A 25284-nucleotide genomic window follows, 5' to 3' on the forward strand; every position below is an offset into this window, starting at 1 on the left:
CAAACCAAAACAAGAAATAAAGGGTTCAACAAATTTTTGTTTTTTTTTAAATTTAGAATTATCTTTATCTTTTTTTAAAACTTTTTTTGGGGGGAAATATATACATAGAAAAGTGATAACTTTCAAAGTATGATTTAACAAGTACTTATAAATTTCAAAGAATGTTATGGGTTACAGTTCCACCATTGCAGTTATTTCCTTCTAGTTATTCTAATACCCCAGGAACTAAAAGATTATACTTATATAAAGATTGTGTTCATAATCCTTTGTTAGATCCTATCTTGTCTGTTGCTAATCCTCCCTCTGATTTGATCACTATCTCAATCTTCAGGAATATTTGTGAAGTGACTGCCCTAACTTGTTCATATTGAAAAGGGGTGTAGACATTATGGGGAAGGAGGATGTAACTGGTTGATGTTCTTAAAGAATCTGTTGCCTCTGGGTATTGGGACTTATCTGGCATAGGAAAACTGGAGGGTTTAAGTTTCTGAAAAATAAACTTGAGTGAAATTTTTATAGAGTATCAGACAGGGACCTGGGTATTCTTTACGATTTTCAGGACTACAGTTGATTTGGGTTTGGCATACTGTGGCTTCTTGGAAAATCTAGCTGAGGCTTGTTTAAGAGTAACTTTCAGGAGAGACTCTCAAATCTATTTGAAATCTCTCAGCCACAGAAACTTATTTTCTTACCTTTGATTTCCCCCATTTTGGTCAAGAAGGTGTTCTCAATCCTTTGAAGCCCAGGCCAGGCCCATTCCTGGGAGTAGTGTCCCAGGAATATCCTAGGGAATTATCTGGACCTCAGCTTGACTTAGCTGTGTGTGGGACCCTTTCATCCTCTGATAAATATTGTAGTTACCAAGATGAAGTATAGTTCCTTCTAAGGTAAAAAACAATGCAAACTAGTCTGTTCTTACAGTGCAGATATTTGACCCAAAAATGTCAATCACTGACCCATTAGAAGCAACAGAAGCATGTTCACTTACCCCAAATCACATTTTTCTATACCGTTTCAACCACTGGTCTCCATGACTCAGCCATAAAATACCCAATACTTTGTCCAATCCCCTAAAACAAAATCCCTCAGACACAGTAACTCATGCCCACAACCTCCCCAATTGATAGATAAATTATTTCCCTTAATTTTACATGGGATGCATTCAGCATCATGAAATATCTGCCTCTCTACCAAGGGGTTTTATACTTCTAATAAAGACGTTTCTCTCTTATTTTATGTTTTCATGACTGTTCCTTTTTATTTCATGTCTTCATGGTTATATTATTTTTTAGAACGCCAAGGCTTGTTTCACTGAATGATAGTGCAGAATAATTACAGACTTAGTGTTTCATTCCTATGAAGTCCATTCATTTTATTTAATGTATAAATTACAAATTAAGGCACTCCTACATTGAGAACATAGAATTACTCATGTGTTAATTTCCCTGGCTTGCTTATGACTTAGAGTGGTAGATGTGGACACTCCATTTCCATTACATTATATTGTGAGCTTTCATATGATGTATCATCAGGCCATCTACTAAGGGTTTTGCTACACAGATGATATTCATGCAAATTCTCTCATGTATGAATTTCTTTATATTAACTAAAATAGTACACATAGCTAAAGGACCTACCATATTGACTGTAAACAGTGTTTCTTCAGTATGTGTGTTCTCTGGTGTGTTTAAAGCTATGGCTGAAGCCCTTCCATTTTTAAAATGTGTGTAGTGTGAGTTCTCTCATTTCATCTAAGGTCAGAATATTGACTGAATGCTTTCAGTCTATATGAATAATTTCATGTTGTCTAAGAACAGAAAAATTAAGATTTTAAATATAGATGAGACTCATAGCTTTTGCCCACTATGCAGTCTCTCATGTTTCCTGAGGGAAGAACTCTGAGTGAAAGCTTTTCCACATAGATGACATTCATAGGGTTTCTCTCCAGTGTGAGTTCGCTCATGTTGTCTGAGAGCAGAGCATTGAATGAAGGCTTTCCCACAGGTATGGCATTCATAGGGTTTCTCTCCAGTATGCATTCTCTCATGTTTTCTGAAATAAGAGCGTTCACTGAAGGCTTTCCCACAGGTATGGCACTCATATGGTTTCTCTCCACTGTGATTTCGCTCATGTACTCTAAAATAAGAATATTCACTGAAGGCTTTCCCACATGTATGGCATTCATAGGGTTTCTCTCCAGTATGTGTTCTTTCATGTTTTTTAAGATGAGAATATTGACTGAAGGCTTTCCCACATAGATGGCATTCATGGGGTTTCTCTCCAGTATGAGTTCTCTTATGTTGTTTGAGAATAGAGCATTGACTGAAGGCTTTCCCACAAGTAGGGCATTCATAGGGTTTCTCTCCAGTGTGTGTTCTCTCATGTTTCCTAAGATCAAAATATTGACTGAAGGCTTTCCCACATAGATGGCATTCATGAGGTTTCTCTCCAGTATGAATTCTCTTATGTTGTCTGAGACCAGAACACCCACTAAAGGTTTTCCCACATAGACTGCATTCATAGGGTTTCTCTCCAGTGTGAGTTTTTTCATGTTTTCTGAGGCCAGAACAATCAAAGAAGGCTTTCCCACATGTTTGGCATTCATAGGGTTTCTCTCCACTGTGTTTTCTCTCATGCAGTCTAAGATAAGGATACTGGCTGAAGGCTTTTCCACATGTATGGCATTCATAGGGTTTCTCTCCAGTGTGAGTTTTCTCATGGCGTCTGAGGTGAAAATGATCAATGAAGGCTTTCCCACAGTTATGGCATTCATATGATTTATCTCCAGTGTGTGTTCTCTCATGTTTCCTAAGATAAGAATATTGACTAAAGTCTTTCCCACATAGGTGGCATTCATAGGGTTTTTCTCCAGTTTGAGTTCCATTGCATTGTCTGTGACCAGAGCTTTTAGTACAGGTTTTAGAACTTTGATGGCATTCATCTGATTTATTTCTAGTGTGAATTTGCCTATGTTGATTAAAAGATGACTGGTCACTGAGGAGTTTTCCAAGTGGTTTGCTTAAATACAGTTTCTTTCTCATGGAAATTAATGCATGTTGAGTTGCCATGCAGCTGAGAGTGGAATGTTCTTGCAAATAATTACATTGAAGGAAATTCTTTTGAGGGTGAGATATCTGCTGCAGAGAGAAGGATGAAACTATAAAACGTTTGTCCATATACATATAATTCTTCATTTCCTGCCATATGAATTTTTGACTAATCATGCAGTGACAGTCTCCAGTTAAGATATTCTCCATGTTAGTTTCATATACACATTATGCACCTTCATGCATGGAGATTTTCTCTACTATACCATCCTAATTGCAGAGGTATCCAATTAATTTGAACTTCATGATATTCAAAATATTTGTATGTGAATCATATTTATGCAAACATGTTTTTATAGACACTTAGCTTGGAGTTCTACGTTCAGTCTAATTTTACCCTAAATTCAAACTATCAGAGATTTTGGATGGATAAGCATTTAACTCTAACATTGACTACAGCTAGGTGATTGTATCGAATTCCTAATTTAGTCAATCTCCAGGTATTTATTTGGAAAACTAGAATTTACATCAAAGAAGCTTACCAATGACATGATGTTAGAATTGTCCTTCCTGCAGGTAAGTTGCATGAATATTATTTCTTGCTTTTTACAGCCACTTCTCCTGCCTATAATATTGAGTAAAAAAACACAATAAATTGTTAGAGTAGCTTTATGAAAATGAAAATGTTGGAAAGTCACAAATACCCCTCTCTCAGTATGTTTCAAAGACAGACACTTGGTTGAGAAAGTATAACAAATTAAGGAATAGTCTGGCAGAAGAAAGCATTATAGGACATTAACAACCTGAAAGGTTTTCATGACTGATATATGAGAAAAATAAAGATGTTGGGATGTCAGGGAGGTAAAAAGAGGGAAAATCCTCCAGGAATAATACCAAGAAAAGGCTCATTATGTGAAAGTTAAATTCCAATAGTACATGAATATCCCTTTCCCAAAGTCAGACACTTAAATAGAGCATTTCAAGAACACAGAATAATAACCACATATGAAGAAAGTCTCCCCAATATCCTTGCAAACATTTGAGAAATCAAAACTCACTTAAGGAAACCTGAAGTTGGCATTTCCAAGGACCTACTCACTAACTGACAAGGCCCCTGAACAACTGATGCACATGTTCCTAGAACTCACCTGGACTCGGGTTTTGGAAAAATCCTATTTCTTCTCTCCACACTTCTTCTCCTTGTACCAACTGGGAAAGCACATCTGATTTGTAGACCTGACATCCTATTTGTAGGAAAAAAGATATCTGGAACTTGAGTTAAGTGTTAAGTTATCATGTCCATGTCAGGCTACAAAAGCAAAACACAAGCACTGAACATCAGCAAGGCAAAAGTACTCTGAACACAGAACAATGACTATTTCTCCAACAAAAGGGTAACTCTTGACCATGTTCCCATTACAGTGGGGACCTATGGTCGTGACTCCCCATGCACAAGTTCAAAGAGAGACCACAGAATCCTCCATATTCTAAATGAGGGAAACTTCTGTTTTCACACTTATTTTTTTCAAACATAATCCAATAAGAAAAAACATTACATTCTATGTGGAAAATGATATATGTGGTATTTTTACTATTGTGTACTGAAGCCTTAGGATAGCCCTTAAAGCAGAATAATTATTTCAGAATGTTTAGTCACTTAATTATCCATTCAAAAATTATTCAGTGACTTCCCAGCACTGCTCTGAGTGTTGGATACTGCGTTTCAAGAAAAACATTAAGTTGTGGTCAAGTAGATTAAGTTCTATTGGAGTGAAGTAGCTGTAAGCAAAATATTAGAAAGCGTATTTCATTTGAGGGTTGAATGTGTTATAAAATGATTTAAATGTATACATGAAATAAAATATTAAAATATAATATAAAGAACATTAAAAAGGTAATAAAATATTGAGAAACAGACCTACATACTTGAAATAAATAGAAGATAATATGATAAATATGATAGATACATAGGTAGATGGAAGATAGATTAGATGATTGATACATATTGATAGATATATTTTCAGAGACTCACCCACTGAGACCAGATGACTGATATTCTCCAGCATCACTTCTCTGAATAGCTTTCTCTGGGGTGTGTTTAGCAATGCCCACTCTTCCTGGGTGAAGTCTACAGCTACATCTTTTAAGGTCATTAACTCCTAAAATATCATGGAAATTTAGGTTCACACAAGTCCATCCTTACTGTGCCGGTTTGAATGTATTATGTCCCCCAAAACACCATGTTCTTTGATGCAATCTTGTGGGGCAGATGTATTAGTGTTCATTAGGTTGGAAACCTTTGAGTGTTTCCATGGAGATTTGACTCAATCAACTGGGGGTGAGACCTTTGATTGGATAATGTCCATGGAGGTGTTACCCCACCCATTTAGGGTGGGTCTCAATTGAATCACTGGAGTCCTATAAAAGTGTTCACAGACAGAAGGAGGTACTACAGCTAAGAGGGACATTTTGAAGAATGCACAGGGGCTCACAGAGGAGCTGGAACAAAACCTGGGATCAGCAGATGACAGCCATGTGCCTTCCCAGTTAAAAGATATTTTCCGGATGCCACTGGCCTTCCTTCTGTGAAGGTACACTTATTGATGCCATAGCTTGGACACTTTTATGGCCTCAAGACTGTAACTTTGTAACCAAATTAACTCCCTTTATAAAAGCCAATCCATTTCTGGTATTTTGCATAATGGCAGCAATAGCAAACTGGAACACTTACCTAAGTCCTGATGCTCAAAATGACAGCACTAACGAAGCAGAGACTATGTTTATAAAGCTGCAAATCTGTTTGCAGTTCAAGTAAGATCACTCTCAAAACTGAACTGCAATCTGCTTTTCAAATATATTCACACATAGACATTCTGAATACATACAACTCCATTGTAAAGGAATACCACATGGCATGTGGTATGATACATACCTGGAAATTTCCCAAGAGATTTTAATTATGACTTCCCGATGGCGATTATGATACTTTGTCTAGAGCATCCATAACTAAAATACTCTTTTTCACCAAAAGAAAAAAGCTGCATACTTATAAGGCAAGAAATTTCCATGACATATTTTTCAAAAAATGACCAAAGTTAGATTATTCCCTTATAGGGAAGACCTCACTTTCCTCTCATTTCAAAAATTGTTTAACATTGTTATGCATTTGAACAGATCCAATATGCTGAGTTAAGCACTTTCTATCTAAATTCAATTCAGTGGTCTATTATTCATTAAAATGGCAGCGAACTTTGAAGCAATATGTAGAATTCTGGAGAACAAAACAGGTTTCATACAGAACTCTGAATCACTAAGTGCTGTCCCCCTCAATTCTAAATAATTCAGTTGTTCATTATAATGTTCAGTCCAGCTGGTTCAGGATCACAAGTCAGGGACCCTTCAGGTGGCTGTACTGAAAGATGGCCCTAGTCTGACCATTCCTGTGTTAGGAGACCTGCTCTGAATGTTTTCTGGGGTCAACAATACCAGTTTTCATTGTCCCTCTTATATTTTCACCTCATCTGTCTGTTCAAGAGTAAAAGAAGCCCCTTCATTGCTTGTGGATTCTTCAATTCTTCAAAAATTTTCATAGTGCCATAAATTTCATTCTACCTAAGGAAGCATTACTTCCTATACATTGCATCCAATTATTAAATTTGAAAAACCTGATTTACAAAAATTTAAATGGGAAATTGGGAACACTTGTAAGGAAAATTTCACTTTTCTTTTTTTGAGAATTTCAAAATGTGCAAGCCTACCATCTGCTGGCAAAAGTGGTGTAATTTCAGTTAAAGAACTCCCTACTCACCCATGGTTGCATTGTCAATAGCTCAGCTGGCAAACGTCTTCCTCTGGATTTTCACTCACAATCAGACATGCAGTAGGTGAGCAAACCTGAAAAACAAGAAAAAGACTTCAGACTAAACTCTTGACCACAATTTGCAGACTCACTTGTCATGAAACCCAAACCCCTCACCTAGGAGGAAAATGCAGTTCAAGCAACAGGAACATGAAGTGGCTCCAAGACAAACAGGAGGAGGTGACTCCCAGAGTCAAGACATAGCTTGTCCTGGCTTCTCTAGCAAATAATGAAGATATGAATACCTTCATTTTACAGATAAGAACAATGAAAATCATTGAACTGCATCTATTAATTATCCCACAGTGTTCAGAGACTTTTAATTCCCTCATTGATTCCAAAACATAGGAATTACTAAGCCATTTCTCATCTGGAATTAGGTCTCAACCATTAGAGAAAGCAGTCTGGAATTTTTCACATATAACTATGCTTGGTTGATGCACTACCATTGTTCTCCAAAATGAATCCTTTTCCCCTAGACTCTCAACTTCCTCCTTGCTCTAATCTGCACCTTCCCTTCTGGGTACACTTGTCCGAAATCATCGTGTTTCTTTCACATGTGATGTTTAACAACATAACTTCCACTACATTTGAGTTCTAGATTTTTACCCCAATGGATTTGGATATCAACCAAGACACTACATATTTCAATATGGTGTTGAACTATTCAAAGCCTTGTCTGATTTGGAGGGATTAATGGCTTCCACCTTGCAAATCTAATCATTAAAATCCTCTGCATCAGAAAATAGCAGAAGCATATAATGTCATTGTCATGTCTCAAAATCCTCTTAGGAGGTGAGAAGATATAAAATGAAGGGATTTGGGAGAAAATCTATTTGCTCCCTGTGCTGGTTTGTATATATTGTGTCCCCCAGAAAAAGCCATATTCTTTAATGCAGTCTTGTAGGGGCAGATGTATTAGTGTTGATTAGGTTGGAATCTTTGGATTAGGTTGTTTCCATAGGAATGTGACCCACCCAACTGTGATTTTCATGGAGATGTGGCCCCACCCTTTCAGCATGGGTCTTGAATAGTTTTACTGGAGTACTTTAAAAACAGCCACACAGGTCCAGGCATTTGCTGGCTGACGCTGATGCTTAGACATGCTTGGAGCTGCAGCTTAGACATTCTGAAGATGGCTGTTGAAAGCTGACACTGACATTTTGGAGAATGCTATTTTGAAACCCAACCTGGGAGCAAGCAGATGCCAGCCATGTGCCTTCCCAGCTAACAGAGGTTTTCTGGATGCCAATGGCCTTTCTCCAATGAAGGTAATTTACTGTTGATGCCTTACCCTGGGCACTTTTTATGGACTTAAGATGGCAACTTTGTAACCAAATAAACCCCCTTTACAAAAGTCAATCCGTTTCTGGTACTTTGCATAATGGCAGCATTAGCAAACCAGAACACTCCCTGATATTCTTGTGATGCGGTAGCTGAAATCTTTTCCTATATTAATCACCAATTGAAGCATTTCACATTTCATTATTTATATATGCAAACAGATATGTATAATGTACATTCACCTCTAAAACAACATAAATAATTACACGGACTTCACGGACAAATGATGTGTTGTAAGTAGAGGTAGGATTAACTTATCCATTTGTACCTGAACTTCAGAGAAAAATGGTTGCATTACATATACTTAGAGAATTACGTACTTTTTAAAAGTTTAATCCTCATACCAACCCTGATGATAAAGTTTAATTTACCCCATATACTTCTCAAGTACAATATTTCTGATGTCTCTGTATTTACCCCATCAGTCAATAAACATCTGACCATTTACCATATCTGCCCTCATGGGAGGTGTCACTAACTACCTGTATTCTCTGTTACTGCACTTGACACAGAACATTACTATGCTATTGCTTTAGGTCGAGTCCCATAGTTTTTGAATCTCACTCACATTACTAATTTCTTTCAGCAGATAGGACTAAGCTCATAATAATCAGATGAATGATGTGTTTTGACAAATTACCTCAATTTAGGACTGAAAGCTCTACAATCATTCCTGCATTCATATCCATTATTCTTTCTTTTTCTCATTGAAAAGGCAAGTTACCCCTGATTAAGTTGACTGTCTCCAATTGAATTCCTGTCTTTCCTATTTCCTCTGAAACTGTATTAGTTATTAAAATTGAAATTGTTACCAGCAAGCTCTCCTCTTATCACAATCACCTTATCATGTAAACTCCTTTTCTAGGTTGAAACAAAATGTCCCTGTACCAATTTCCTCCTTTATGCCTTGTATTAGGATTCTCTAGGGAAACAGAATGAACAGAAAATATCTGTAAATATTAGATTTTATAAAAGTGCCTCAGAGAATTGTGGGGATGCATGAGTCCAAATTCCATAGGAATGGCTGCAAGCTGGCACTACAATAAAGATTTTCAATGAATTCCCCAGGAGAGCCTGCTGACAGAAGTAGAGATGAAAATTCTTCTGCCTGCTGAAGCTATCACCTCCCCCTTAAAAGTCTTCAAGTGATTAAACATCTCTCTGCAGAAAACACTTCCCTTAGCCAACTGTAGATGTAATCAGTCATAGATGCAATCAAAGTACTTATGATTTAAGTCCATGAATTGTCCTCAAAGCAACAGAGAAGCTAGTGCTTGTTTGACCAGACAACTGGGCATCATCACCTGGTCAAGTTGACACATGAACCTAACCATCACATAGTTAATAATAGTTCTCCTTTCACAACAAAACTGCATGAGCACTTTTACCCTTTCCTCACACTGCATCAAATGATGTACTAGCATCACTAAAGACTCCTCTTAAGTCATGTTACCATCTCCAACAAGCTCCCCATAAATAAATCCAGTTTGTACTTCTCAGTATATAATTTTTGGAACCAAAGAACAATTGCAATATGACCAGCTTTGGGTAACATTCTTTTTTCTACACTTCTCTGACATCTCAGTCCCGAGTGTATTGAAGCTATTCTAGTCACCCCTTCCTCTTGTGTTCTGCATGGTACTCCTCAAACAATATTAAAACATCTCAAGATTCAATGCTGTTTTCTCTTCTCTCCCATCTCTGAAGTTGAATTATCTTGGGAAGTAAAAAAATCACATACCAATAAAATTTAAATATTTTAACACAACATAGGGAAATTAACAATTTATAAAATGGAAATGGGTAAGGCCAGCTCACAATTCATTGTTTGGAAAACTTCCCAGAATCCAGAATGAAGAGGGGACATTGAGTTCAACCCAATTGTGATAGAAGTTCCACAGAATAGTACGAATTTGCTCTCCTTCCAAAGTTCTGAACTATTCAGCATCTTTTTCTATGGGAGAATTCAACCTCTATTTTTATTCTCTTTGTATAGGGAAAAACACTTAATAAATGTGAGTAATACATTTCAAGGAAAAACCTTGATAGCACATATACTAAACCTAATGAAATCAGGGTTTCATTCCATGGGGCAAATCCTCTTCACCATAATTGAACTTACACGATTAATAAAAACTAAATTCTCATACCATGTTGGAAAACAAAGGATGATTTTAAAAGCTAATTAATTATGTTGTAGCTCATTCTTTATAACTAGAAATATTCAAGTTCTGGAGATACAACAGGGAACTAGATATGCTGGGTCTATATGGACAAAGCTGGAATTCTCTGAAAGAAGGCTAGGATTAAAAATAAAGGGGAGATGAAGAAATATAAAAACTTGTGATAGGCATAAACATGACAAAAATGAAACATGTTCCTGAAATGGAAGATGGGGTAGGGAAGTGGTGGGACAGAGGCCATATGGTACTCCCTAGGACTTGTTAAAGAGATTTACTAACTCTCCCAAGATAAAGTGGGAAGTCTATTTCATACATCTTTTTTTTTTTGGCAGAGGTAAAAATTAAAATTTAAGTACTTACCACAATGTACTACATACTTTGTTTTCTTACTAAGAATTTGAATTTATATTTGAGTGGAATTCAAAGGATTCATTTTAATTCCCTAATTTTAGATTTTTATATCTGAATATGGCTGCAAATATCACTAGAAAAACATTGAGATATATAAGCATATGCTGATGTATATATAAATATAATTTTTCTTTTATCAAAATAGGCAATTGTTTTCTTATGACTATTTGCATATTTAATGCAGAAGTTCACATACTATATTGCATATTCTAAGGAAATGGACCTCAAATGCCACCTGCACACTGAAATCTCCTGTGACCTTTAAGAAATTTTAATGCCTGGGCCCTATAATCAGAGATTCTGATTTAATTATTCCAGTTTGTGGTCTACATGTCTAGAGTTTGAAAAGTCCAGGTGTTTTTCGAACAGGCATTAGAATTTGAGAACTACTCTAAACAATCTGAGACTTCAAACAGGGCCTTGGAACTCAGTGTACAATAAGTGGATCAACAGCATTATCATCTCTGGGGGCTTGGTTGAAAAGCAGAATCAAAGGCCCCAACCCAGACCCAAGGAACTAGGAATAGCATTTTTACAAGATTCCAGGAGACTCATAAATACATTGAAGAATGGCCACCATTGGTTCACAATTCATTCCTGTCCCAGAGGTGTATGACAATCCTGTATTTTATGTATGATTATTCTCTAAACTCACATTAGAAAATAAATAAATTTTAAAAAATTTTAATGTGGACCAAAAAAATGAAGGGTAATTAAGACATTCCCATATAAATAAAACCTCAGTGTGTTTGTCACCAGCATATCAGCCCTACAAAAATGCCAAAGGAAGTTCTTAAGGTTGAAAAGTATGGACTGTAGACAAAAGATTGAAGTTCCATGAAGAAATAAAGATCTCCAGTAAAGGAAATATCATGGGAGATAAAATGCCATTACTATTGTTTTTTAGGGGTTAACAATCCCACTTTTTACATATTACAGGATCTAAAATAAAAATGCATGAAAACTAATGATTAATCAATGGTTTTGGAATTATGTATATAGGTAAATTGTGACAATAACTTCATAATGGTGGGAGGATGGAGGAATGTAAGAATATAGTATGTCTATGATATTGAAGCTAAGTTGATATAAAAATAAATGAGATTTTCATAGATATAGGGTGTTAAAGTTAAGTCCCATGCTAACTATAAAGAAAATAGTGGAAAAATATGCACAGAAAGAAATGAGAAGGGTTTCTAAAATGTTCACTATATGAATGGGGAAAGGATTTGAATGCACATTTATACAAGGAGGATGTATAGATTGCCAATAACGACACAAAATCATGTTCATTCTTCACCCTGTTAACCTGTATTCTATACTTTATGTCTATGAGTTTACATATGATTAGCACACATCAGTAAGATCATACAATATTTGTCCTTTTGTAGCTCACATATTTCACTCAGGATAATGTCCTCAAGGTTCATCCATGTTGTTGAGTGGTTCAGGACTTCATTCTTTTTTACTGCTGAATAATATTCTATCTAGGTATATACCACATTTTGTTTATCCATTCTTGTTTTGATGGACACATGGATGGCTTCCATATTTTGGCAACTGTGAATAATGCCACTATTAACATTGGTGTGCAAATGTCTGTTCCCATCCCTGCTTTCAGATCTTCTGGGTATATCCCAAGTAGTGAGATGGTCAGGTGGTAAGGCAACTCTCTACTTAGCTTCCTAAGTAAAACTTTTAAATAGAGTTTCAGAAAGGAAACTGGATATTCTTTAAGATTTTCAGGACTACTGTTGATTTGGACTTGGCACACTATAGTCATTTGGAATATCTAGTTGAAGCTTGCATAAGAGTAACCCCCAAGATAGCCTCTCAAATCTATTTGAAACCTCTTAGCCACTGAAATCTTATTTTATTGCCTTTCTTTCCCCACTTTGGTCAAGGCACTCTCAATAACTTGATGCCAGGGCCAGGCTCATTCCTGGGAGTTGCGTCTCACATCACCAAAGAGACTTATTCCCCTGGGAGTAATGTCTGATGTAGGAGGGAGGTTAATGAATTTATTTGCAGAGTTGGGCTTAAAGACAAAGGCCACATTTGAATAACAAAAGAGGTTCTCTGGAGGTGACTCAGGCATAATTATAGGCAGGCTTAGCCTCTCTGTTACAGCCATAAGTTTCACAAGAGTAAGCCTCAAGTATGAAGACACAGCATATGTGCACACAGCATATATTCTGACCAAGATAAACAATGTCTCATATTATCTTCACTTAATTGTACAATCATCTCTTAATTTTAAACAATCACCATAACCCCAAACACCCCAAAGGTCCTATCAGGCCCTAATTATTTATCCCAAGTATTAGTGTGGTACTAGTAAAGTATTCCTATTAAATATAGTCCATAGTATGCAATAGGTAGTTTTTTCCATTTACCACTCTGTTGTTAACTCTTTGTACAGTGTGATACCTCAGAAGTTGATCATGTAAGCACTTCTTTGTATTTGTGGTGCTAATCTATGAGATGCATGCCTTTTACAAACCCCTTTCAATCATGTATGTCTTCAGTGTGGCACTGATACTTACAGTCCCATTAACAAAACATCAACACCCCTGTTCATTCCCATAACTTTAAGTTCAACCTCATTAACAGGTCTATTGTACATATTAGATAATCATTACCCCATATTCCGGTTTGCTAATGCTGCCATTATGCAAAATACCAGAAATGGATCGGCTTTTAAAAAGGGGTTTTATTTGGATACGAAGACACAGTCTTCAGGCCATAAGTGTCCAAGCTGAGGCATCAGCAATAGGGTGACTTCACTGAAGAATACTGACGGCATCTCGGAAAACCTCTGTTAGCTGGGAAGGCATGAGGCTGGATCTACTTGCTTCTTTCTAGCAGGGTGTTTGTTCAGTTTACTAATGCTGCTGCTAAGCAAAACACCAGAAAAGTAATGGCCTTTATAAAGGGGGTTTATTTGTTTACAAAGTTACAGTCTGAAGGCCATAAAGTGTCCAAGGTAAGGCATCTACAATAGGGTACTTTCACTGAAGGATGGCCATTGATATCTGGAAAACCTCTGTTAGCTTGTAAGGCACATGGCTGGTGTCCACTTGTTCCCAAGTTGCATTTCAAAATGGCATTCTCCAAAATGTTGCTCTTGGGGCATTTTGTCCTCTCTTAGCTGCAGTTCCTCTTCAAAATGTCACTCTCAGTTGCTCTGATGACCCTCTGCGAGTTCCTTTTATAGGACTCCAGTGAACTAATTAAGACACACCCTGAATGGGTGGGGTAACACCTCCATGGAAATTGTCCACAGTCTTGCCCACAGTTGATTGAGTCACATCTTCATGGAAACACTCAATCCAACTAATACATCTGTCCCTACAAGACTGCATTACAGAACATGGCTTTTCCTGGGGGACATAATATATCCAAACTGGCACAGCATTTCTAAGCATCTGCGGGTCTTGCCTTAGCTTCTCCAGGGAAAACTCTGAGCTATTATCTCCAAAACATGAACAAAAGTCTGCTTTTAAAGGCTGTCTCCAAAATGTCTCTCTAAGCAGCTGCACTGAGCTCTTTCTGCCTGAGCTCTTATAAGGCTCCGGTAAACTAATTAAAGTATTATTACCCACAGTTGGGTGGGTCACATCTTCACGGAAACAACCTAATCCAAAGATTCCAACCTAATCAACACTAATACATCTGGCCCCGTAAGACTGCATTAAAGATAATGGCATTTTGGGGGACATAATACATCCAAGCTGGCACACCCCTTCTCTAGCTTCTATCACTAGGTCCTGTATATTCTACATTGTAAGGCACCAATTTTACATTTTCAGGGAGAACATATTACTGATAACATACAATATCTCTCCTTTTGTATCAGACATATTTGACTCATGTCTTCAAGGTTCATCCATGATGTCACATGTTTCATGACCTCATTACCTTTTACTGTTCAATAGCATTCCATCATATGTACATATCACATTTTGCTTTTCTACCTGTCTGTTGAAGGCCAATTGGCTTCTTTCCATCTTTCGGCAATTGTGAACAATGCCGCTATGAACACCAGTGTGCAAATGTCTGTCGCTGTTTTCAGATCTTCTGGAGAAATTCCGAGTAGTGGAATTGTGGGGTCATAGGGCATCTCATTATTTAGTTTTCTGAGGAACAGCCATACTGTCTTCCACAGCTGCTGTACCATTATACATTCCCATCAGCAATTAATAAGAGTTCCAATTTCTCCACATCCTCTCCAGCATTTGTAGTTTCCTGTTTGTTTAATGCTGGCCATTCTTATTGGCTTGAGTTATCTCATTGAGATTTGATTTGCATTTCCCTAATAGCTAGTGAAGATGAATATTTTTTTTCATGTGTTTTTTTTTAACCATTTGTATTTTCTCTTTGGAAAAAATCTTTTCATATCTTTTGCCCATTATATAATTGGACTGTTTGTACTATTAGCATTGACTTGTAGGATTGCATTACATAGGCTGGATATCAGTCTTATCAGATATATGGTTTCCAAATATTTTCTCCCATTGTTTGCTGCCTCTTCACCTTTTTAACAAAGTCCTTTGAGGTACAGAAGCTTTTGATATTGATGAGTCTCCATTTATATACTTTTTCTTTCATTGCTTGTGCTTTGGGTGTAAGGTCTAAGAAGTTACCTCCTATTACTAATTCTTGAAGATGTTTCCTTACATTAACTTCTAGGAGTTTTATGATACTGTCTCTTATATTGAGGTCTTTGATTCACTTTGAGTTAATTTTGTATAGGGTGTGAGACAGGAGTTCTCTTTCATTCTTTGGATATGGGTACCTAGTTCTCCTAGCCCCATTTGTTGAAGAGATTGTTCTGTCCAAGTTCAGTGGATTTGGGGGCCTTATCAAAACAGTTGACCAAAGATCTGGAGTCTATTTCTGAATTCTTGATTCGATTGCATTGATCAATATGTCTGTCTTTGTGCCAATAGCATGCTGTTTTGACCACTGTGGCTCCATAATAGGTTTTAAAGTCAGGAAGTGTAAGTCCTTCCATTTCATTCTTTTTTAGAATGTTTTTGGCAATTTGAGGCCCCTATCCCTTCCAAATAAATTTGATTAGCTTTTCCAAGTCTGCAAAGTAGGTTGCTGGAATTTTGATTGAAATTGCATTAAATCTGTAGAACAGTTTGGGTAGAACTGACATCTTAACAATGTTTAGCCTTTCTATCCATGAACACAGATTATCTTTCCACCTGTTTAAGTCCTATTTGATTTTTTTTTTTTTTTTAGTTAAGTTTTGTAGTTTTCAGTGTAGAGGATTTTTTATGTCTTTGGAAAAGTCTGTTCCTAGTGACTTGAATTTTTAGTTGCTATTGTGAATGGAAATTTTTCTTGATTGCCTCTTCAGTTAGGACATTTCTATGCATAGGTACATTACTGAATTTTGAGCATGAATCTTGTATCCCACCTCTCTGCTGAATTTAACTCAAGTAGCTTTGTCATTGATTTTTCAGGATTTCCCAAATATAAGATTATATAATTTGCAAATAATGATAGTTTTGCAGCCTCCTTTTTAACATAAATGCCTTTATTTCTTAGTCTTGCTGATTGCTCTGGCTAGAACTTCTAGCACAATGTTGAATAATACTGATGTCAGTGGGCATCCCTGTCTTGTTCCCGATCTTAGGGGGAAGGTATTAAAACTCTCATTGAGTACTATGCTGGCTATGGGTTTTTCATACATGCCCTTTATCTTATTGAGGAAGTTTCCTCCAAATCCTACCTTTTGAAGTGATTTTACCAAAAAAAAATTTTGTTGAATGCTTTTCCAGCATCTACTAAGATGATCATTTGATTTTTCCATTTCAATTTGTTAATGTGTTGTATTACAATGATTGATTTTCTTCTGTTGAACCACACTTGCATGCCTGGAATGAATCCCCACTTTGTCATGGCATATGATTCTTATAATGCGCCTTTGGAAATCCAAAGGCGCATTATAAGATTTGCACATTATAAGATTTGCAAATATTTTGTTGAGAATTTTTGCACCTATATCCATTAGGGAGATTGGCCTGTAAGTTTCCTTTCTTGTAGTATCTTTATCCGGTTTTATTATTAGAATAATGTTAGCTTCATAAAATTAAATAGGTAGTTCCTTTTTTTCCCCAATTTTTTGAAAGCGTTTGAGCAGGAATTGTGTTTTTTTTTTTGGAAAGTTTGGTAAAATTTCCCTGTGAAGCCACTTGGCCCTGGGCTTTCATTTTAGAAAGAATTTTGATGACTGATTTGATCTATTTATTTGTGATTGGCTTATTGAGGTCTTCTATTTCTTCTCAGGTAAGTCTAGGTTGTTCATGTGTTTCTAGGAACTTCTCTAGTTCCTTTAAGTTGTCTAGTTTGGTGGCTTATAGTTGATCATAGTATCTTCTTATGATTTTTTAAATTTCTTCAGGATCCACAGTAATGACTGCTTCTCATTTCGGTTTTGTTTATTTGGGTCTTCTCTCTTTTTGACATTGTCAGTCTAGATAAGGTTTTGTCAATTTTTTTATCTTCTCATAGAACCAACTTTTGGTTTTATTTATTCGGTCCATTGTTTTTTGTTGTTGTTTTTCTCCAGATTATTCATTTCAGCTTTAATCATTGTTTTCTTTTCTTCTATCCACTTGTTTTAGGGTTAGTTTGCTGCTCATTCTCTAGCTTCTTCAGTTGCAGTCAGGTCTTTGGTTTTAGCTCTTTCTTCCTTTTTAATGTATGTATGTAGAGCTAAAAATTTCCCTCTCATCCCATAGGTTTTGATATGTTGTGTTATCATTTTCATTTGTCTCTACATATTTACTGATTTCTCTTGCTATTTATTCTTTGACCCACTGATTGTTTAGGAGTGTGTTTTTCAACCTCCATATAATCGTGAGAGTTCTAGTTCTTTGGTGGTTGATTTCCAGCTGAATCCCACTATGGTTAGAGAATGCACTTTGAATACTTTCAATCATTTTAAATTTGTTGAGACCTGTTTTGTGCCCCAGCATATGATCTATCCTAGAAAACATTCTAGGAGCACTAGAGAAGAATGTGTATCCTAGTAATTTGAGATGCAATGACCTATATAAGTCTGCTAAGTCTAGCTCATTTATCACATTGCTTATGTTCTCAATTTCCTTATTGGTCCTCTGATTATTCTATCTATAAAAGGTAGTCCTCTACAGAGAGATTCCAAAAGGAGCTGAGAGGTCACTCTGGTGGGCACTCTTACACACAATATAGACAACACTTTTTAGGTTCTAATGAATTGGAATAACTAGCAGTAAATACCTGAAACTATCAAACTACAACCCAGAACCCTTAAATCTTGAAGATGATTGTATAAAAATGTAGCTTATGAGGGGTGACAATGTGATTGGGAAAACCATATGCACCACACTCCCTTCTGTCCAGTGGATGAGTAGAAAAATGGTGACAAAAAAATGGCACCCAGTGTTCTTTTTACTTTAATTGGTCTTTTCAACTTTAATTTTTATTCTTATTATTTTTGTGTGTGTGGTAATGAAAATGTTCAAAAATTAATTTTGGTGATGAACGCACAACTATATAATGGTACTGTGAACAACTGAATGTACGCTTGGTATGACTACATGGTATGTGAATATATCTTAATAAAATTGAAAAAAAAAGTCCTCTACTGAAGTTGCCCACTACTCTTGTAGAAATTTCTACCACTCCCTTTAGGTCTGTCAATGTTTGTCTTACATACTTTGGAGCTCCTTGATTGGGTGCATAAATATTTGATTGTTATTACTTCTTGGTGGACTGTCCCTTTTATTAATATATAGTGTCATCGTCTCTTCTGGTATCTTTGTGCATTTAAAGTTATTTTGTCTGATAGCAGTAGAGCTACCGCTGATTTCTTTTGGCTGCAGCTTGCATGGAATATTTTTTTCCATTCTTTCACTTTTAATCTTTGTGTTGGTGAGTCTAAGATGAGTCTCTTGTAAACAGCATACTGATGAATTATATTTTTAATCCATTAAGCCAGTCTGTATGTTTTAACTGGGGAGTTTAATCCATTCACATTCAAAGTTATTAATGTAGAGGCAGTTCTTGAACCATCTCATCCTTTGGTTTTTGTCAGATCTATTTTCCCCACTCTTTTCTCCTTTTAAGTTACCCTTACAAATACTCTTCAGGTCTGTGCCCTTCTTCAGACCTTTCTCTCCATTCTATTTTTTTTTTTTAGCCAATAGAATTCCCTTTAGTATTTCTTGCAAGGCAGGTCTCCAGTTAACAAATTCTCTCAGCATTTGTTTCTGAAAATCTTAAACTCTCCCTCAATTTGGAAAGAGTGTTTTGCTGGAAAAAGAATTATTGGCTGGCAATTTCTCTCTTTCAGGATCTTAAATATGTCATACCATGGCCTTCTTGTCTCCATGGTGCCCACTGAATAGTCAGTCAGTACTAAGTCTTTCGTGATTTCCTTTGTATGTGGTGAATCACTTCTTTCTGCTGCTTTCCAGACTTTCTCTTTCTCTTCAGTATTTGACAATCTGATTAGTATATATCTTGGTCTGGGTCTATTTGGGGTTATTCTATTTGGCGTTCGCTGGGGTTCTTTGATTTGCATATTTATGTCTTTTAAAAGGGTTGGGAAAATTCCCCCCACTATTTCCTTGAATACTCTTCCTAGCCCTTTTCTCATCTTCTGGGACACCAATGATTCTTATATTTGTGTACTTCATGTTGTCCATCATTTCCCTGAGATCCATTTCAAATTTTGATTTTTTTCTCCATTTCTTTTTGAGTTCGTATTCAATTGCTGTACTGTAGTTCACGTGTTTTGTTTTTTTTTTTTTTTTTTTTTTTGGTGGGGAAAGCAATGCTTTTAATTTTTATTAAAATTTAAAAATCATTTTAAAATCACCTGAGTATATCCTTTGGCAAGTACAGAGAAAAGTAGGGCCCCTTTGTCCATCCTCCTCCTCCAATCCTATTTCCCTCCCCAGAGGTAGCATTGTGGTCAGGTTGCTATGTATATTTTTCAGAACTTTTTGAAAGGGGCAGCTGTACATCTATAGGGGATATGGTATTACTCTGTGTGTATGTGTGTTTTTATATTCTGCATTTCATTCTAACTTGCTTTTTTAAACTCAATATTAAGTTTTTGAAATCTACCCTATTTAACAAATACAGATCTAAGTTCATTCCTTTTAAACTGCCATACAGTATTCTGTCATGTGAATATACTAATTTGTCTTCTCCGTTCCTCTGCTGAGGGACATATGGGTTGTTTCTAGTTCTTTACTAATGCAGTGTTCATACCTGCTTCCTTCAGCTTGTGTGCATGTGCTTACCTAAGCTACATAACTAGAGGTGGAGTTGCTTTGCTGGATGAGAGGACTGACACAACATGTTAAATAAACTCTGCCAAAACTGAAGGTAGCATAAAATTGTGAATGTAACTAACACCATTAAATTATATATGTGCAGGAGGTTAAAAGCGGAAATTTAGGTTGTATATGTTACTAAAATGAACTCTTTAAAAAATAGGACTTACAACACAGTGAACCCTATTGTAGATGCTGAACTACAGTTAATGGTACAATTATAAAAATGTTCTTTCATGAATTGTAGCAAATGTACCACACTAATGCAAGGTGTTAATAGGGTGGTATATGGGAACTCTGTATTTTATGTATGATTTTTCTGTAAACCTACAACTTCTCTAATAATAAAAAAAAACTTTAAATAAAGAAACTGCCAAAAAAAATATCCTGCCAAATTGTCCTCTCAGCAGCCCCAGTTTACTCTCTGTATTAGTTTTCTAGGGCTGCTGCAACAAACAACCACAAGCAGTGTGGACTGAAACAACAGAAATCTGTTCTCTCATTGCTCTGCAGGCATCAAGGTTGATGCCTTGGTCAGCAGGGCCAGGCTCCCCCAAGGCTCTGGGGAAGAATCCTTCCTTGCCTCTTCCCAACTTTTGGTGATGGCTGGCAATCCTTGGCATTCCTTGTTTTGTGGCAGCAGAACTCCAGTCTCATGGCCTTCTTCAATTCCTATAAGGACACCAGGGATGGGGTTCAGGACCCCCTAATCCAGTATGACCTCATCTTAATTACATCTGCAAAGACACTGTTTCCAGCCAAGGTCACCTCCTGAGACTCTGGGTGGACACAAATTTGGGGGGGATGCTATTCAACCTGGTATATTCTCCAAAAAGCAGATGAGTGAAGCTTTGCGCACCACCCCCCACCAATTTTGCTCCATTATCAAATTATTTCATTTGCCTGTCTAATTAATGGGTGAAAAGCGGCATGTCCCTGTTGTAATTTGTATTTTCTTGATTTTCAGTGCTTTTTCTAATTGTCCCTTCTCTCTCCAGTTTGTGGATATATTATTCAAAGGGGAGGTGACAACTGGAAGGCAAAGCTCTGCTTCCAACTCTACTCCTTTCTGGGGCTTATTTGAGGAGAGATGAGTTTTCCTTAGGACAAGCCAGTTATAACTGAAAATTTCAGTCCTATTCCTAAGAAGCAAGCCACCGCCACTAGAGGCAGTCTTGTGAATTGGCAGAGCTGAAGAAACTTGTCAAAGTAGTACAAAACCTGGCTGTATAGAAGGGGAAAACAGGCAGAGGGAGAGGCAGGGACGGGGCCACGTGTGGTGACCCACACACTAGTGTCCTGACCTCCCTTCCCCTACAGCTCACCCCTCCTTCTGCTCTTCTTTCCCCAGGATGCCGGTGCCCTTTTGAGGGCTCCTCTTTGGGGAGACCATTCCCAGAGCAGGCACCCTCTTCATCCCGGAGCCCATCAGTGGTTTGGAACTCCTCTGCCACAGACCCAACTTCAACAGATTGGCCCAGGGCTGGGTCCGCAACCTCCTGGAGTCCGAGGAGCTGCAGCCCTGGTCGGAATCTTCAATTCCCCAATCTCGGGATTTGGATAACAGCTGGAGCCAAGACTTGTGGACAGTACTTCCCAGTTTACAAAGGGCCTTCACACACAAAGCCTCATTGCAAATTGCCTCAAAGGTCATGAAGTTCAGTGGTTCCCAAATGTGGCTCTGCTTCCAAATCACCTGGGGATGTTGTTTCAAACACAGATTTCTGGCCTGCCCTAGATTTGCAACATCAGAATCCCCCGGGTTGGAGTCTGTATTAGTAACCCATATTCCCAGGTGATTCCAGGGTAACTTGTCCATGGTTTGTGCCTTTAGGAATGCAAACCACTGATGGAATCTACCCTATGCCTCCTCTCCTGGCCACCCCAGTACTCTGGCTTATAGTCTTCTAATAATGATGCTCACTGGTAGTCTGTCTACCTTTACATAACTTTGATAATTAGAAAGTTTTTCCTTTTACTGAGATGCAGTCTCCCTCCCTCTGTTCATGCTCTAAACATTTAATAAGCCCCTGCTGGGTGCTAGACACTGCCAGCTCCTGGGAGGGTGTGCTGAATAAGCAGAAGGCCCTGCCCTAGCAGAGGAAAAGATAGTCAGGAGAAGGACTAGGAAGAAGGACTTGAAAAGTAGTAAATCACCTTAAACTTCCCTACAGCATGTTAACTGACAATGGAGGAACAAAGTAAGGTAGAGTAGGTCTCTAACCCTGGGTGGGTTGTGGAATTCAGGAAGGTTCCCAGAGGACTTGAGTGGGGTCCTGGAGGAGGGGTGCCTGTCCATCAGGGGAAGAGGGAGTGATGGGAGGGTATTCCTAGCAAGTGGACCAGCATGTGCAAAGGGGAGGAACTGTGCATAGGTGCAAGGTGTACTGGAGAAGGGAGAGGGCTATGTTAGGGGTCAGCAAGGGCCAGAGTAGGGTGGGCTTTCTTAAGGAAATGGAGGAGAAACTGGGGAGTTAAGGGTGAGGTTGCTATGGGGGAACTTAGCAGAAGTCAGGAAGACTGCAAGGAATGAGGCCTGGAACAGGGAGGTGGCCAGGAGGCTGCTAAGAAGGGACCATCCTTCTTGGCACATTTCAAGTTCTCCTTTCCTTCCACCTACCATTCTGAGAAGGTCCCTGGGTAGATCTTGTCCTAGTCCCCTCCAGGAGTAGTTTGGGGCTCTACTCCGGCTCATCAGGGAATGAGAGAAAAGAATGCCTCTCAGATCAGATGTCATGATGATGACAGTGATGATGGTGGTGATGATGGTGGTGGTGGTGGCTGCCTTTACTGAGTGCCTCAGTGCTTATTCTGGTAATAGATTCTCTACATGCCTTATTTCTTATCCCAGTACAACCCTGAGAGAAAGGTACGGTTATCCTCATTTTACAGATGTGGATACTGAGGCTCAAAGGGGGAAGTGACTTGTCCAGAGGCAGAGCCTAAATGAGAATCTGATTCCAGTGGGTGTCTCTTCACTGCACTGGGCAGCCAAGCCAATGCTAGTCACTCTGGAACCACCTAACCAAGGTATCCTACCTTACAGTTTAGGGATTAAGAGTGCAGACTCAGGAGTCAAACAAGGGGGGCTGCTCACCGTGTGAACATGGTCTGCTTCTCCATCTCCTTCTCCCCATCTTGAGGAAGCTATGAAAGTCCAGCTGGTTTCTGGGGTGGGTGGAATAGCGATTGCCTTGTCCTCTTGCTCTGGAGTTTCACTCTCCTTCTGGGCCTCGAGGGGCCAGCAGCCTGACTCTTAGAATTGCTCTCAATGGGTGTGTTCTCTTAAATTTGGAGGCTGCCATGTCTCCATGAGCTGGAGACCAGTCATTACAGTGTCTGTAATACAGAGGAGAGGAAGACCCTCACTGCTTCATGTTTGCTGTGCTGTGCTCCAGAGCCAATTGGCCCAAAGAGGAATGCCTGGTGGAAAGCATGCTGCACCCAAAAGCAAATCTTCATCCCTTTCTTCTTCTGATGAGGTGGCTTTTGAAGCTTACAGTTTCAAGGCTGAGAAAAATGTCCAAATCAAGGCATCATCAGGTAATGCTTTCTTTCTGAAGACCAGCTGCCAGCAATCTTGGACTCCTGTGCCACATGGCAAGGCATACGGCAGCATCTGCTCTCACTTATTCTTTTTATTTTTATTTTTTTTTATTAAATTCAGTTTTATTGAAATATATTCACGCACCATACAATCATCCATGGTATACAATCCACTTGTCCACAGTATGATAACATAGTTACGCGTTCATCACCACAATCTATCTTTGAACATTTTCCTTACATCAGAAAGAACCAGAACAAGAATAAAAAATAAAAGTGAAAAAAGAACACCCAAATCATCCCCCCATCCCACCCCATTTGTCCTTTAGTTTTTATCCCCATTTTTCTATTCATCCATACAGTAGATAAAGGGGGTGTGATCCACAAGGTCTTCACAATCACACTGTCACCCCTTGTAATCTGCATTATTATATAATTGTCTTCAGGAGTCCAGACTGCTGAGTTGGAGTTTGGTAGTTTCAGGTATTTACTTCTAGCTATTCCAATACATTAAAGCCTAAGAGGTGTTATCTATATAGTGCATAAGAACGTCCACCAGAGTGACCTCTCGACTCCATTTGAAATCTCTCAGCCACTGAAACTATTTCGTCTCATTTTGCATCCCCCTTTTGGTCAAGAAGATACTCTCAGTCCCACGATGCCGGGTCCACATTCATCCCCGGGAGTCATACTCTGCGTTGTCAGGGAGATTTACACCCCTGGGAGTCAGGTCCCACGTAGGGGGGAGGGCAGCGAGTTCACCTGTCGAGATGGCTCAGTTAGAGAGAGAGAGGGCCACATCTGAGCAACAAAGAGGTACTCAGGGGGAGACCCTTAGGCACCATTACATGCAAGTTTAGACTCTCTTTTGTGCTCTCACTTATTATTTCTGCCTCTTCAAATCTGCTAGTGTGTCTCTAGTATGTTTCAAATTTTATCTAGCCTCTTTTCTTTCCATAAGATCTACTATTTTTCTATTTGCTATTTTTCTATTTACTCTTATAAATTCTTCTTTATGCTCTTCTAGTCTTCTTGATATCTTTTATGTCTTTAGTCAACCTAGTGAATTTGCTTTGGAGATGTGTACGTGCTTCTTTGAATTATTGCTCTAAGTTCTTTGTCTCCTCTGGCTTTTTAACTTGTATGTTTGGCTTTGCATATCTTCTTAGACCTTCATATGCTTTGTGATTTTCTGTTGACTTTGGGGGCATTTGCTTATCTTGATAAGATTATTTTGGGATATGCAGAATTAGTTGGACATTTATAAAAAAATTAACAAAACCACAGCTGGCTGTAGTGCACTTTCACTGTCTTCCAAGCAGATGGCACTTGTGAGCCACCTCTTTCCCTGAAGCCCACTTTTCCCTGACTGTGGGTGGATGCTGGGCTGGATCCAAACCAGATGGACATCCAATCAGTGCAGAGGTTATCCATGGGCACTCAGACTGCCAATGCTGGGGGTGGGTGGTGAGCCCTGTGTAGTTTGGCAGAGAGTCCTCCTAAGAGTAGAGTGGCTCTGGTGATTCCGAGGACTCTGAGTGGACCAAACT

The 25284-nt window shown here is 38.2% G+C and overlaps 1 protein-coding gene across 3 annotated transcripts in view; it reads right to left on the reverse strand.

Moving 5' to 3' along the window:
* Window positions 1–511: 511 nt before the first annotated feature.
* The window catches only part of LOC119534681 (zinc finger protein 596-like), a 137881-nt gene continuing 113108 nt past the window's right edge, over window positions 512–25284 (reverse strand). For all 3 annotated transcript variants that reach the window (XM_037837305.1, XM_037837304.1, XM_037837306.1), the window contains 5 exons: window positions 6856–6941; window positions 5080–5206; window positions 4196–4291; window positions 3590–3672; window positions 512–3137 (listed from right to left, as the gene is read on the reverse strand). In XM_037837305.1, the coding sequence (XP_037693233.1) occupies window positions 1848–3137; window positions 3590–3672; window positions 4196–4291; window positions 5080–5206; window positions 6856–6867 (1608 nt within the window). In that variant the 5' untranslated portion in view covers window positions 6868–6941 and the 3' untranslated portion in view covers window positions 512–1847. The remainder of the gene's footprint in view (window positions 3138–3589; window positions 3673–4195; window positions 4292–5079; window positions 5207–6855; window positions 6942–25284) is intronic.

Source organism: Choloepus didactylus, chromosome 5, assembly GCF_015220235.1.
Source record: "Choloepus didactylus isolate mChoDid1 chromosome 5, mChoDid1.pri, whole genome shotgun sequence".
NCBI lineage: Eukaryota > Metazoa > Chordata > Mammalia > Pilosa > Megalonychidae > Choloepus > Choloepus didactylus.